At 39.1% G+C, this 16,225-nt stretch overlaps 1 protein-coding gene across 2 annotated transcripts in view; it reads left to right on the forward strand.

The window, feature by feature from the left end:
- PEX1 (peroxisomal biogenesis factor 1) overlaps window positions 1-16,225 on the forward strand; it is a 75,922-nt gene that overhangs the window by 54,082 nt on the left and 5,615 nt on the right. For both annotated transcript variants that reach the window (XM_010839791.1, XM_010839792.1), the window contains 2 exons: window positions 2,406-2,600; window positions 2,886-3,016. In XM_010839791.1, the coding sequence (XP_010838093.1) occupies window positions 2,406-2,600; window positions 2,886-3,016 (326 nt within the window). The remainder of the gene's footprint in view (window positions 1-2,405; window positions 2,601-2,885; window positions 3,017-16,225) is intronic.

Genomic DNA, 16,225 nt, shown 5'->3' on the forward strand with positions numbered 1-16,225 from the left:
AGTCTGACACTGTTTCCCCATCTATTTCCCATGAAGTGGTGGGACCGGATGCCATGATCTTCGTTTTCTGCATGTTGAGCTTTAAGCCAACTTTTTCACTCTCCACTTTCACTTTCATCAAGAGGCTTTTGAGTTCCTCTTCACTTTCTGCCATAAGGGTGGTGTCATCTGCATATCTGAGGTTATGGATATTTCTCCCAGCAATCTTGATTCCAGTTTGTGTTTCTTCCAGTCCAGCGTTCTCATGATGTACTCTGCATATAAGTTAAATAAGCAGGGTGACAATATATAGCCTTGACGAACTCCTTTTCCTATTTGGAACCAGTCTGTTCCATGTCCAGTTCTAACTGTTGCTTCCTGACCTGCATACAGATTTCTCAAGAGGCAGATCAGGTGGTCTGATATTTGCATCTCTTTCAGAATTTTCCACAGTTTATTGTGATCCACACAGTCAAAGGCTTTGGCATAGTCAATAAAGCAGATATACATGTTTTTCTGGAACTCTCTTGCTTTTTCCATGATCCAGCAGATGTTGGCAATTTGATCTCTGGTTCCTCTGCCTTTTCTAAAACCAGCTTGAACATCAGGAAGTTCACGGTTCACATATTGCTGAAGCCTGGTTTGGAGAATTTTGAGCATTACTTTACTAGCGTGTGAGATGAGTGCAATTGTGCGGTAGTTTGAGCATTCTTTGGAATTGCCTTTCTTTGGGATTGGAATGAAAACTGACCTTTTCCAGTCCTGTGGCCACTGCTGCGTTTTCCAAATTTGCTGGCATATTGAGTGCAGCACTTTCATAGCATCATCTTTCAGGATTTGGAATAGTTCAACTGGAATTCCATCATCTTCACTAGCTTTGTTCGTAGTGATGCTTTCTAAGGCCCACTTGACTTCACATTCCAGGATGTCTGGCTCTGGGTGAGTGATCACACCATCGTGATTATCTGGATCGTGAAGATCTTTTTTGTACAGTTCTTCTGTGTATTCTTGCCATCTCTTCTTAATATCTTCTGCTTCTGTTAGGTCCATACCATTTCTGTCCTTTATCGAGCTCATCTTTGCATGAAATGTTCCTTTGGTATCTCTAATTTTCTTGAAGAGACCCCTAGTGTTTCCCATTCTGTTACTTTCCTCTATTTCTTTGCACTGATCACTGAGGAAGGCTTTCTTATCTCTTCTTGCTATTCTTTGGAACTCTGCATTCAGATGTTTATATCTTTCCTTTTCTCCTTTGCTTTTCGCTTCTCTTCTCTTCACAGCTATTTGTAAAGCCTCCTCAGACAGCCATTTTGCTTTTTTTCATTTCTTTTTATTGGGGATGGTCTTGATCCCTGTCTCCTGTACAATGTCATGAACCTCATTCCATAGTGCATCAGGCACTCTATCTATCAGATCTAGGCCCTTAAATCTATTTCTCACTTCCACTGTGTATTCATAAGGGATTGGATTTAGGTCATACCTGAATGGTCTAGTGGTTTTCCCTACTTTCTTCAATTTAAGTCTGAATTTGGCAATAAGGAGTTTATGATCTGAGCCACAGTCAGCTCCCAGTCTTGTTTTTGCTGACTGTATAGAGTTTCTCCATCTTTGGCTGCAAAGAATATAATCAATCTGATTTCGGTGTTGACCATCTGGTGATGTCCATGTGTAGAGTCTTCTCTTGTGTTGTTGGAAGAGGGTGTTTGCTATGACAGTGCGTTCTCTTGGGAAAACTCTATTAGTCTTTGCCCTGCTTCATTCCGTATTCCAAGGCCAAATTTGCCTATTACTCCAGGTGTTTCTTGACTTCCTACTTTTGCATTCCAGTCCCCTGTAATGAAAAGGACATCTTTTTTGGGTGTTAGTTCTAAAAGGTCTTGTAGGTCTTCATAGAACCGTTCACCTTCAGCTTCTTCAGGGTTACTGGTTGGGGCATAGACTTGGATTACTGTGATATTGAATGGTTTGCCTTGGAAATGAACAGAGATCATTCTGTCGTTTTTGAGATTGCATCCAAGTACTGCATTTCGGAGTCTTTTGTTGACCATGATGGCCACTCCATTTCTTCTGAGGGATTCCTGCCCGCAGTAGTAGATATAATGGTCATCTGAGTTAAATTCACCCATTCCAGTCCATTTCAGTTTGCTGATTCCTAGAATGTCGACATTCACTCTTGCCATCTCTTGTTTGACCACTTCCAATTTGCCTTGATTCATGGACCTAACATTCCAGGTTCCTATGCAGTATTGCTCTTTACAGCAGCGGACCTTGCTTCTATCACCAGTCACATCCACAATGTAAGCTTACCCGTGTTAAAGTTTTCCTGCTGAAAGTTTGTCATTTTATCTTTGATAAGTACATAACTTTTTTCTCCCTTGCTCTTTTTCCTTCCCTCCCATCTTTCATTATTAAACTTCACCATGCAGAGCTCACAATGCCTGTCAGCACCAAGCTCCATGACTCAGGAGTTTCCCGGAGCTCCTGGGAAAGATCAGTCACTACGACCTCCATTGTTCAGAACAGCCTCCCAGGAGGGTTACCAAGAACTCACACAGGAGCAGAGAGATCAACTGAGGGCAGATATCAGCATCATCAAAGGCAGATACCGGAGCCAAACTGGAGTAAGGCTTTCCCCCTTCATCGTAATTGTAAAACTTTTACAGATTGTTTTTCCTGTTTTTGATATGTATTTTTTTTGATTTGTAAATGTGCTCTCTTTATAAAGGGCTGAAATACATGGATCGGTCAAACAGTTATGTGGTAACAGATTTTGGTAATTTTATGAGAAAGGGAAGGCCTAGTCCCAAGAAAATGGCAAAAGCAAATAACATTCTTTTTCAAAAGCAAATAACTCTTTTTCATTATGTCCCTTAGTTAACTTTCTGTCATTTTATTTTTTGTTTAAGGAGGATGATGCCCTTAACCCACCAGGACCGAGCAGAACCAGTTTGGCTATTAGCCAGTCACATTTAATGACTGCACTTAGTCATACTCGGCCGTCCATCAGTGAAGATGACTGGAAGACCTTTGCTGAGTTGTAAGTAACAAATTCTGATTCAGAAGTATACATACTACTACAAGCGACAGTTCTTCAAACTTCTAGAGTTCTTTTTCGAATCACAAATATGTGGAATATTTAAAAGCCAATTCAAAAACATTTGCTTAGCAGCCATGCATTCAAACACTCAAAAATGTCAGGAATAAAGAAGTCAAAAATAAATTTTTATTTTTATATAAATGTATGTTTATATAAATCAGACTTAATCAAATAGTTAATGGACTTTTTAAATTTTAAAAACAAAAAGTATATTAATGAAACATGATTTCTCTCTACAACGATCCCCATTTCTAACTTAAATAACCACAGTAAGACTAAACTGTTTTCAAATTAAATCTAGTTTCAATAAACTTGGCCTGATTATTTATATAAGTCAGCAAGAATAGTAATTGACTATATAGGTGCTTTTTGCTGGAAATTTTTAGAAGGAATCTCAGTTTGGTGTTTTAGAAGACTTGATGCTTGGAAGCCAAGGCAAGTACTTACCATAAGATTTTGCTTGCAGTAGCTATATACTGTTGACCCTCAAACAACATGGACTTGAACTACAAGAGTCGATTTTCAGTAAACATGTACTGTAGTACTACACAATCCATGGCTTGTTGAATCTGTGGATACAGAGGCTGACTGAAGATTTATGTCTGTTAGTGAGGGGTGGGGTTGGTACGCCTTACTCCTGTGTTGTTAAAGGGTCAGCCGTATTCAGGTGGCTTAAATTCCTCTCTTTTGGAGGTCCCCAAGATACCCTCAAGTCCCTATACCTGCCCGGAAATGACCTTCCTAAACTCATCTGGGAAGGTTACTGGGAACTCTGAAAAACAGGTACCAGGCGGGTTTTCCAAGGGGCGTTATTGGTTCCATAAAATCAATCTTAGTTTCTTAGGACTGGTCTCCTTTGTTCTCCGTGCACTCTCACGTGTGACATTACAGTCAAAGCCTTGGTAAGACAGCCGGTGCTTCCAACTGTGTCCTGTCACAAGGAGAAAGGATTCTCATGGAACTTATGGAAATAACTGTAGCCAGAGGAATATTGTTTGAGAGTTTCTGAATTCTGGAAGGATCAGGTAGAAAACATGTTTCATTTTTGTTCACAAAGGCATATTTAGCCAAATTATTGATGGCTTAAAAGAAAAAGTTTTCCTTAAATCTGGAAAAAATAAAACAATACTTGATAAACCCAAAGTCATAAAAACTATAATGTCCTCAGTAGTTCATTCAGTCCCATGTAATTAACTTTTATGGATCTTTTGTTAGCAGTTTTACGAAGCCATCAGTTTCTCCATTAGAGTTCTACAAATTCTTACCTGATTCAGTGATATAAACTTTCTGAAAGTTACCAGAAACCAGCTCTTGTTAGAGTACGTCCATGAGTCTCACTGAAGATCTAGCACTTTCGCAGGAACACTTTTACAATAATTATAAATGACAAAAGACTTAAAAATGGCCGTGGTTAAAGATTTGATGAAACTCTTTACTGTCTTTGCCAACTTTTCTGTAAATCTGAAGCTCTTCTAAAATAAAAAAAAAATCTGATGAAGCATCACTATGATGCAGTTGATGAGGAAATTTGGTCATTTCTGTGACATACAATTTTAAAAGATAACTGGAATTATAGGAGTTGTATACAGTTCCTAAATGTCTGATATGTAATATTCATAAGGCATGTTAATAACATACCCATATAAATATAACTGAGTATCGTTTGTAGTATTTTTTCTTGACAATGCTTCCTGTGTAATGTAATATATCAAGTAAGCCTAATTTATCTTTCTCTTTTTGTAAGGAGAAAGGGAATAGATCTCTTGAGATGTTCCAGGGGATCTCTGGAAAATCACAAGAGTTAATTCAAAGTCAAAAAGCCTTATTTAGAATTTGGGGAAGTTTGTCAAAACTATCAAGAGGTTTTAAAACACCAGTACTATCTTACGTATCTTACTATTAAACAATACTTACTCGCTTAACCATAGTGTCAGATTTTGCAGGCAAATGCAGAGTTACATAGTTGTAAAAATGAAACACTTAAGACTTTCTTAAGACATGAGGCATAGGGAATTCTTTGGATAAAATAGGATTTTGATTTCTAAAAATGTTTTCTATGAAGACTACTTAAAAAGGTAAAGAACCTTTCATAGTCTCAGCAGTAGCAGACCAATAGCCAAAAAAATTTTTGTCCTGAAGGAGAACATTTTAATATCAGTAGTATATAAACTAAAACTTTTTTTAAACCCCATAGTAAATTCATTCTATTTTTCCACCTTGACTACACAAAGTCTGTCTCTCTGCAAGTTTCTGTATTTGTTCAGTTTGTCCTTTATTCTTTCCCATTCTGAAACAGTCAGAATAGAGTTGCGTAGCTGTTTTCCTTGTAAATTCTCAGTTCTAGTTAAAGACATTAATTAGAATTCTTAACACAAAACTTAACTTGTAATTTTGAACTGTTACACTAGCATTTTGTAGACTGGTAGATTACTGCATACATTTCATAATTTCCGGAAGAATACACCTTAACAGTACGATTCTTCAGTGTAGAATAGGACACATTTCTTTATACTTTGAAATATTTTTATTTTCTACATTGTAAGAAGCCAAAAGTAAATAATACTATGTTCAGTAGTTAATGTTTCAGTATTTTATCATATTTAAAAATGATCTAGATATCCAGTGAATTTTCATCATTTACCAAAACTAAGGGTTTAAGTTACTGAAGAGATTATGGAAACAAAGGAGACATACCATAAAAATTATTACTGAGAAGTTCACTTATGAAAATTTTATGGGATATTAAAGCAGTTAACTGTCATGGCAAGTTTCATAACATATACTTTAACTTTTATTTAGTGGACAGTATCCCAGATCACTTTATTTGGATTAGTTTGTATTATGTTTCTGAGAGTTGAGAAATCTTAAATTTGTGCTTTTTTCTCTAAGCCAATTAAGTAAATCATTTTACAAATTATGGCAATATTCATCCAAAATACCATATATACATTGATATAACAAACACAAACAGATCCTGTTTAATTTCCATCCCCAAATTTTAGCCTTGGGAGGTTTTTTTTTTTTAATTGGAATATTTTACTGTGTTGTTAGTTCTTATACAGAACGTGTATCGGGTATTTGTATACATGTATCCTTTCGCTCCCTCTTGAGCCCCCCTTCTGCCCCACCCCTCTAGGTTGCAACAGAGCCCCCAGCTGAGCTCCCCCTTTTACTCAGCAGCTTCCCATGAGCTGTCTTACACATGGTAGTGTATATACGTCAGTTCATCCCACCCTCCCCTTCCCCCGACTCTGTGTCCACAAGTCCCTTTCTCTACATCTGCTTCTCTATCCCTGTCCTGCAAATAGGTTCATCATATATGCACTTACGATTCTTAGATTTAGATTCTAGATTCCACATATATGCAATAACATACAATACTTGTTCTGACTGACTTCACTTTGTATGAGACTCCAGGTTCATCCACATCACTCCATATGACCCAAATTCATTCCTTTTTAAACCATGGGAGTTGTTACGTGTGTGTGAAAGTTGTTCAGTCACATGCAACTCTTGCAACCGCATGGACTGTAGCCTGCCTGGCTTCTCTGCCCGTGGACTTCTCCAGGCAAGAACACTGGAGTGGGTTGCCGTTTCTTCCTCCAGGGGATCTTCCCGACCCAGGTCTTCTGCACTGCAGGCAGATTCTTTACCATCTGAGCCACTGGGGAAGCCCAGGAATTTTTATAAGTCTGTATTTTTTAAAAAGCCTCTCCTGTTTCTGCTCCTTTTTTTCCCCCCAGTCTCAGGTGATTGTGGACAGTGTTTTAGTTATCTCCTAGGATATGTACAGGGACAGAGGAAGAAAGTCAGTTTTCTGCTTACTTATGTTTAAATAGAGTTGATTTACAGCATTAGCTTCCGGTGTACTACAAAGTGATTCAATATTTATAGATTACACTCCATTTAAAGTTACTGCAAAATAATGGCTACATTTCCCTGTGATGAACAATACAGTCCTTGTTCCTTGTTTTATCCAGAGTAGTTTGTACCTCTTAATCCCCAAACCTGGCTTGCTCCTTTCCTTCCTTCTCTCGTCTAGTAACCACTAGTTTGTTCCCTGTATCTGAGTCCATTTCTGTTTTGTTTTATGCATTCATTTGTTTTTTTAGATTCCAAAGTAAGTGATAATGGTATTTGTCTTTTCTGATGGTACTCTCTAGGTCCATCCATGTTGTATCAAATGGCAGTGTTTCAGTCTTTTTTAATGGCTGAGTAGTACTCCTAAGTAATATTCCATCTTATTAAGCCAGTGGTTTATTGATGGACACTTCTGTTGCTTCTATTCCTTGGCAATTCTAAATAATGCTTCTTTGAACATTAAAATACATGTATCTTTTTAAATTACTATTTGTTTTTCTACTATATTACTATATTTATTAATATTCTATATATAGCAATATAGAGTATAGTAATACTATATAGCATTACTATACTATATTACTAGTTATAGTGTATAGTAATCTCTATATAGTAATATCTAGTATACTAATTAATACTAATCACATTCTGGGTAAATACACCCAGATTAGAATTGCTGGTTACATGGTAGTTCTATATTTTAGAGGAACATCCGTATTGTAGGGAGCCTCCATTTTGTTTTCAGTAGTGGTTAGTTACATAAACGTCCGTTGACACCAGTAGTGTCAGACGGTCCCCTTTTCTCCTCTTCCTTGCCGTTATGACCTATAGTCTTTTTGATGATAGCCATTCTGACAGCTGTGAGGTGGTATCTCACTGTGCTTTTGGTTTGCATTTCTCTAATTAGAGATGTTAGCCTTCTATCTGTATGTCTTCTTTGGAAAATGTCTGTTCTGATCCTCTGCCCATTTTTCCTCAGGTTTCTTTGATATTGAGTTGTGTGTACTCCTTACAGTCTGGGTGTTTCTGGTCACATCATTTGCAAATATTTCTTCCCATTCAGTAGGTTATCTTTTTGTTGATTATTTCCTCTTTCTAGGAGTCTGGAGGTACATTTATTATCAGAAGTCTAGAGTAATTATTTACAATTTCCTATCTTTAAATAGTTCTAACATCCTGATCTTTTACACTATCTGCAATCATTTTGAGGTGAATAGGGGAGGTCTGGGGGTTGGTAAAGAGAGGTGAACTTCTGAATTGTTTCTAGAGCCACATTTCTGATTTTGCAGAGACCAATTTGTAAAATATGGACAGTTTCTTATTTCCTCAAAAAACTGGATTGCAGCCTGAATGCTATCAAGGGCCTGACCCAACCATCCAGCTACATGAAGAAGATCTTTAACTATGAAGGAAATCAAAAGATGTTGCCTCTAAGAGACCCACGTTAGGGCAAAGGGCATGCACAGATTAAAAGTAAGGGGATGCAGGAGGATGCCATCGCAAGATGGCAGAGTAGAGGGCTGTGAGCTCACTCTCTTCCTGCAGAAACACCAAAACCACAACTAACTGGTGAACAACCATTTATAAAAAAAATTACTGGAACCTCCCAAAAAAGATATTCTACATCCAAAGACAAAAGCCACAATAAGATGGTAGGAGGGGCATTACTGCAAATCCCATACCTTCTGGGTGGGTGACCCACAAGCTTGGAAACAATTCTACCGTGGAAGTTATCCCACAGGAGTAAAAGTTTTAAACCCCACATCAGCCTTCCCAGCCTGGGGGTCCAGCCCCCAGAGAATCTGGCTTTGAAGGCCAGTGGGGTTTGATCACAGTATTTCTACAAGATGGGGAGAAACACAAAGTCTGCTCTTAGAGGGCACACACAAAGTCTCATGTATACAAAGACCCAGGGGAAAAGAGCAGTGACCTGATAAGAGACAGGGACAGACCTACCTGCTAGTACTGGATGGTCTCCTGCAGAGGTCAGGGAGAGAGGTAGTGGCGACCATGACTCACTGCAAGAACAAAGACACTGGCAGCAACGATTCTGGGATGTACTTACTAGCATGAATCCTCCCCGAGGCTGCCATTAGCCCCTGCAGGCTCCAGTGCTGGGTTGCCTCAAGCCAAACCACCAACGGGGCAGGAACACAGCCCCACCCATCAGCAGACAAGCAGATTAAAGACTCCCTGAACATGGCCCTGTGCACCAGAGGGACAAAATCCAGCTCTACCCACCAGTGGACCAGAATCAGCCTTTCTCATCAGGAAGCCTGCACAAACGTCTCAGTCAGCCGCAACCACCAGAGGGCAGTCAGAAGAACTACAGTCCTGCGGCCTGTGGAACAGAAAAAGCAATCACAGAAAGTGAAAGTGAAGTCGCTCAGTCATGTCCAACTCTTTGCGACCCGGTGGACTGTAGCCTGCCAGGCTTCTCCTTCCATGGGATTCTCCAGGCAAGAATACTGGAGTGGGTTGCCATTTCCTTCTCCAGGGGAATCTTCCCAACCCAGGGATTGAACCCGGGTCTCCTGCATTGGAGGCAGACGCTTTAACCCCTGAGCCACAGGGAAGCCCCAGAAAGTTAGTCAAAATGAGATTGAAAAGGAATATGTCCCAGATAAAGGAACAGGATGACACCCAGAACAACTAAGTGAAATAAAGATAGCCAACCTACTAGAAGAAGAATTCGGAATAATAGTGAAGATGATCAAAGATCTCAGAAAAAGAATGGAGGCAAGGCTTGAGAAAGATACAATAGATGTTTGCTGAAGACTGAGAAGAACTAAGGAGCAAACAGATGAACAATCTGAAATGAAAAATACACCAGAAGGAATCAATAGAATAAGTGAAGCAGAAGAACAGATAAGTGACCTGAAAGATAATAGTGAAAATCACTGCCACGGAACATAACAAAAGACAAAGACAGTCTAAGAGACGTCCAGGACAATATTAAAGGCACCAATATTTGCATTACAGAGTTCCCAGAAGAAAAAGAAAGGATCTGAGAAAATATTTGAAGAGATAATAGCTGAAAAATTCCCTAACATGGGAAGGGAAATAGTCACCAACATCTAGGAAGAACAGAGAGTCCAGATAGGATAAACCTAAGTAGGAACGTGTGTAAGGAACATGCTGAAACACATATTAGTCAAACAAAGATTGAATACAACAAAAGAAAAATTACAAACATTAAATATAAAAGCAACAAATGCCATCCAAGAGAACTCCCATAAGTTTATCAGCTGGTCTTTCAGCAGAAACTCTGCAAGCCAGAAGGGAGTGGCATGATATATTTAATACATGCAGAAAAGGCTGTTGACAAAATTCAGCATCCATTTATGATGAAAAGGCTCCAGAAAGTTTTTTCAGAGGAAACACACTATCAATATAACAAAGGCCATATATGGTAAAGCTACAGCTAACATCTTCAGTTCAGTCACGTCCAACTCTTTGTGACCCCATGGACTACAGCACGCCAGGCCTCCTTGTCCATGACCAACTCCCAGAGTTTACTCAAATTCATGTCCATTGAGTCAGTGATGCCATCCAACCATCTCATCCTCTGTCGTCCTCTTCTCCTCCCACCTTCAATCTTTCCCAGCATCAGGGTCTTTTCCAATGAGTCAGTTCTTCGCATCAGGTGGCAAAGTATTGGAGCTTCAGCATCGGTCCTTCCAGTGAATAGTTAGGACTGATTTCCTTTAGGATGGACTGGTTGGATCTCCTTGCAGTCTAAGAGACCCTCAAGAGTCTTCTCCAACACCACAATTCAAAAGCATCAATTCTTTGGTGCTCAGCTTTCTTTATAGTCCAACTCTCACATCCACACATGGCTAGAAAAACCTTTGTTTTTGACTAGACAGACCTTTGTTGGCAAAGTAATGTCTCTGCTTTTTAATATGTTGTCTAGGTTGGCCATAACTTTTCTACCAAGGAGCAATCATTTTTTAATTTCATGACTGCAGTCACCATATGCAGTGATTTTGGAGCCCCCCAAAATAGTCTGTCATTGTTTCCTATCTATTTGCCATGAAGTGATGGACCAGATGCCATGATCTTAGTTTTCTGAATGTTGAGTTTTAAGCCAGCTTTTTCACTCTCCTCATTCACTTTCATCAAGAGGTTCTTTAGTTCTTCTTCACATTCTGCCATAAGGGTGGTGTCATCTGCATATTTGAGGTTACTGATATTTCTCCCAGCAATCTTGATTCCAGCTTGTGCTTCATCCAGCCCAGCATTTCTCATAATGTATCCTGCATATAAGTTAAATAATCAGGGTGACAATACACAGCCTTGATGTACTCCTTTCCCGATTTGGAACCAGTATGTTGTTCCATGTTCAGTTCTAACTGTTGCTTCTTGACCTGCATACAGATTTCTCAGGAGGTTGGTCGGGTGGTCTGATATTCCCATCTCTTGAAGAATTTTCCACATACTTAACAGTGAAAAGCTGAAAGCAGTCCCTCTAAACGGGAATAAGACTAGGATGCCCAATCTCACCAGTTTTATTTAACATAGTTTTGGAAGTCCTAATCATGGCAATCAGAGAATAAAAAGAAACAAAAGGACTCCAAGTTGGAAAAGACATTAAAATGTCACTGTTTGCTGTTGAAGTGATACTATACATAGAAAATCCTAAAGACACTACCAGAAACACTACTGAGCCCATCAATGAATTCATTAGAGTTGCTGGTTACAAAATTAATCCACATAAATCTGTTACATTCCTAGATACTTACAATGAAACAAAAAGAGAAATTAAAGAAGCAGTCCCATTTACCATCAGAGCAAAAAGAATAAAATACCTAGGAATAAACCTACCTAAGGAGACAAAAAACCTTTACTGTGAAAACTGAGACACTGGTGAAAGAAATTGAAGATAACACAAACAGATGGGAAAATATACTATAGTCTTGGACTGGGAGCATCAATATTGTGAAAATGACTGTACTACACAAGCCACGCTACACATTCATTGTGATCTGTATGAAATTACCAATGGCATCTTTTACAGAACTAGAACAAAGAGTCTTAAAGTTCATATGGAAACCCAAAAGACCCTGAGTAAGAGCAATCTTAAGAAAAACAGCTGAGAGAATCAGACTTCCTGATGTCAAGACTATATTATAAAGCTATAGCCATCAAGACAGTATGGTTCTGGCACAAAAGCAGACATATCATCAATGGAACAGGATAGAAGCCCAGAAACATAAACAATGGAGGAGAGACAGTCTGTTCAATAAATGGTGCTGGGAAAACTGGACAGCTCCATGTAAAAAAAAAGAGAACATTTTTTAACACCATACAGAAGAATAAACTTGAAATGGATTAAAGGTCTAAATGAAAGGTCAGACACTATAAAACTCAGAGGAAAACATAGGCAGAACTCTGACATAATTCACACAATGCCTTTTTCAATCCATCTGTCAGAGTAATAGAAATAAGAACAAAAATAAGCAAATGGGACCCAATTAAACTCAAAATCTTTTGCACAGCAAAGGAAACCTTAAGCAAAAAGAAAAGCAACCCACAGAATGGGAGAAAATATTTACAAATGAGAGTTGACGAGGGATTAATCTCCAAAATTTACTAACAGTTCATGGAGTTTAATATCAAAATAAACAACCCAATCAAAAACTGGGCAGAAGACCTAAATAGACATTTCTCCAAAGATGACATACAGATGGCAAAGAGGCATAATGGAAAGATGTTCAACATCACTAATTACAGAAATGCAAATCAAAACTACAGTGAGGGCTTCCCTGGTGGTCCAGTGGTTAAGAATCTGCCTTGCAATGCAAGGGACATAGGTTCGATCCCTGTCTGGGAAGATCCCACGTGCCACGGAGCAGTTAAGCGTGTGTGCCACAACTACTGAGGCCGAGCGTGCGAGAGCCTGTGCTCTGCAACAAGAGAAGCCACTGCAGTGAGAAGCCTGTGCACCACCACTGGAGAGCAGCTCCCACTTTCTGCAACTAGAGAAAGCCTGTTCGCAGCATCAAAGACCCAGTGTAGTCAATAAATAAATAAATTCTATTAAAAAAAAACTACAACGAGATATCACTTTACAGCAGTCAAAATGGCTGTCATCAACAAACCCACAAACAGTAAGTGCTGGAAAGGGTGTGGAGAGAAGGGAGCCCTCCTCCACTGTTGGTCAGAATGTACACTGAGACAGGCACTGTGAACAATATAGGTGTTCCTTAAAAACTCAAAATAGAGATACTCGATGATCCTGCAATTCCACCCTGGGCATGTATTTGGAGAACAATAGTCTGAAAGAGTACATGCACCCAGTGTCCACTACAGTTCTATTTACCAGAGCCAAGACATGGAAACAACCTAAGTATCCTCTGACAGGTGAGTGGATACAGAAGATTTGGTGCATACACACACAGGCATATTACTCAGCCATTACAGAAATGAAATAGTGGACCTAGAGATTGTCATACTGAATGAAATAAGTCAGACAAAAAAAGACAAATACCATATATTGCTTTTCTGTGGAATCTAAAAAAAAAATTATTCAAATGAAAGGGAATGGACAAAGATACTCCATCCAAACAAATGACAAAACAGGGATTGCAATTCTCATATCATACAAAATGGACTTGAAAACAAGATTATAAAGAAAGATAAGGAAGGACATTAATGATAAAAGCCTCAATACATGGAAAGGATATGACACTTGTCAACATATATGCACCTAATATAGGAGAACCCAAATGTATAAAACAAATACTAACAGATTCAAAGAGAGAGAATGAAAGGACCACAGTAAGAGACCTTAACACCCCTCTCACATCAATGGGCAGACCTTTGAGACAGAAAGTGAATAAGGCAACAGAGATCCTAAATGATAAAATAGCAGTTAGACTTAATTGATGTCTTCAGAACATAACATCCAAAAACAAACAAACAAAAAAACCAAAATACATTCTTTTCAAGTGGACATGAAATATTCTCTAGGGTTGACCGCATCCTAGGACACAAAACAAGCCTCAACAAATTTAAGAGTATAGAATTATTTCAAGCATCTTTTCTGATCATAATGGCATGAAACTAAAAGTCAACCACAAAAAAAACGAGAAAAAAAATTACATGCAGACTAAACAATATGCTACTAAAATCCAAGTGGTCAGCAAAATTGAAGAAGTGAAGTACTTTGAGGCAAATGACAATGAAAACAGAACCATATAAAATCTATGGGATGCAGTGAAAGCGGTTATTAGAGGGACGTTCACAGCAATACAGGCTTCTTTAAGAAACAGGAAAATATAACAACTTAATCCACCACTTAAAGAACTAGAAAAAGAACAAACAAAATATCACAATGAAGGAGATGATAATAAAACTCAGAAGTAAAATAGATATAAGAAACATAAGAAAAGATCAATAAAACCAAGAGCTGGTTCTTTGAAAGGTAAACAAAATTGGCCAGGCTTACTAATAAGAAAAGAGGGAAGACCCAAATAAACAAAATATGAAAGAGAAGAAATCACAACTGATGCCGCAGGCGGAGGAAAGGTAAGAATAGTATAAACAGTTGCTGTGTAGTCACTAAGCTGTGTCTGACTCTTCGCAACCCCATTTTTGGGGTTGCAGCAAGCCAGACTTCCCTCTCCTCCAGTGTCTCCCAGAGTTTGCTCAAGTTTATGTCCATTGAGTCAGTGATGCTATCTAAACATCTCATCCTCTGCCGCCCTCTTCTTTACTTTGTTCTACTGTGAACGTACTGTGTTCTACTGTGAACAATCATGTCAACAAATTTGACAGCCTAGAAGAAATGGATCAGTTTTTAGAACAACAGCCCACCAAAACTGAATCAAGAAGAAATAGATAACCTGAGCAAACCAATCACTAGAAATGAAATAGAAACTAATTTTTAAAACTCCCTTCAAACAAGAGCCCAGAACCAAATAGCTCACTGGGGAATTGTACCAAACATACCAAGAAGAAATCACATTGATCCTTCCCAGACTCTTCCAAAAGATTGAAGAGGAAAGAATACTCCCAAAGATATTCTTTGAAAGCACCATCACTTTGACACCAAAACCAAACAAAGACAACCAAAAAAGAAAATTACAGGCGAATACCTTTGATGAATAGAGACACAGAACTTCTCAACAACACGTTAGCAAAGCGAATCCAACAACACGTGCAGAAAGGCACACACCACGACCAGTCTGGGTTCATCTCAGGGTCACAGGATGATTCCGCTTCTGAAAATCAGGGGGATGCAGCACATCTGGATGACAGTAAAAGTGACTGGTGAAAGGAATCCAGGTTGGAAGAGAAGGAATCAAACTGTTTGCTGATGACGTGGTACTATATACTCAGAAGATCCTAAAGACGCTACCAGGAAGCCATAAACAAAATGAAACACAACCTACAGACTAGGAGAAAATATTTCTCCCAGTGATGAACTAGGAGATGCGACTGACAGAGGGTTAATATCCAAAATATACAAACAGCTCATACAGGTCAACAACAACAAAACAATCAACCCGATTGAAAAATGGGCAGGAGACCTCAGTAGACATTTCTCCTAAGACAACATACATATGGCCAATCGGCACACAAAAAGATGCTCAGTGTCACTAATTATTAGAGAAATGCAAATCACAACCAGAGTGAGGTACCCCCTCACACCAGTCAGCATGGCCGTCATTAAAAATTCTACGGATAAAGAATGCTGGAAAGGGTGTAGTGAAAAGGGAGTGCTCTTACACTGTTGCTGGGAATGTAAATTGATACAGCCACTATGGAAAACAGTATGGAGGTTCCTCAAAAAACTAAAAATACAGTTGCCAAAATATCCAGAATCCCTTTCTTGGGCATATAGCCAGACAAAACTATTAATTTGAAAAGACACCCAAGACCCCTGCTTACACAGCAGCATATTTATTATAGCTGAGACATCAGTTCAGTCACTCAGTCGTGTCCGACTCTTTGCGACCCCATGGACTGCAGCACACCGGGCCTCCCTGTCCATCACCAACTCCCAGGGTTTACTCAAACTCATGTCCATTGAGTCGGTGATGCCATCCAACCATCTCATCCTCTGCCGTCCCCTTCTCCTCCCGGCCTTCAGTCTTTCCAAGCATCAGGATCTTTTCAAATCAGTCAGTTCTTCACATTACTGCTACTGCTAACTCACTTCAGTCGTGTCCGACTCTGTGTGACCCCATAGATGGCAGCCCACCAGGCTCCCCCATCCCTGGGATTCACCAGGCAAGAACACTGGAGTGGGTTGCCATTTCCTTCTCCAATGCATGAAAG

Source organism: Bison bison, unplaced genomic scaffold (assembly GCF_000754665.1).
Source record: "Bison bison bison isolate TAMUID 2011002044 unplaced genomic scaffold, Bison_UMD1.0 scf7180017864134, whole genome shotgun sequence".
NCBI classification, from domain to species: domain Eukaryota; kingdom Metazoa; phylum Chordata; class Mammalia; order Artiodactyla; family Bovidae; genus Bison; species Bison bison.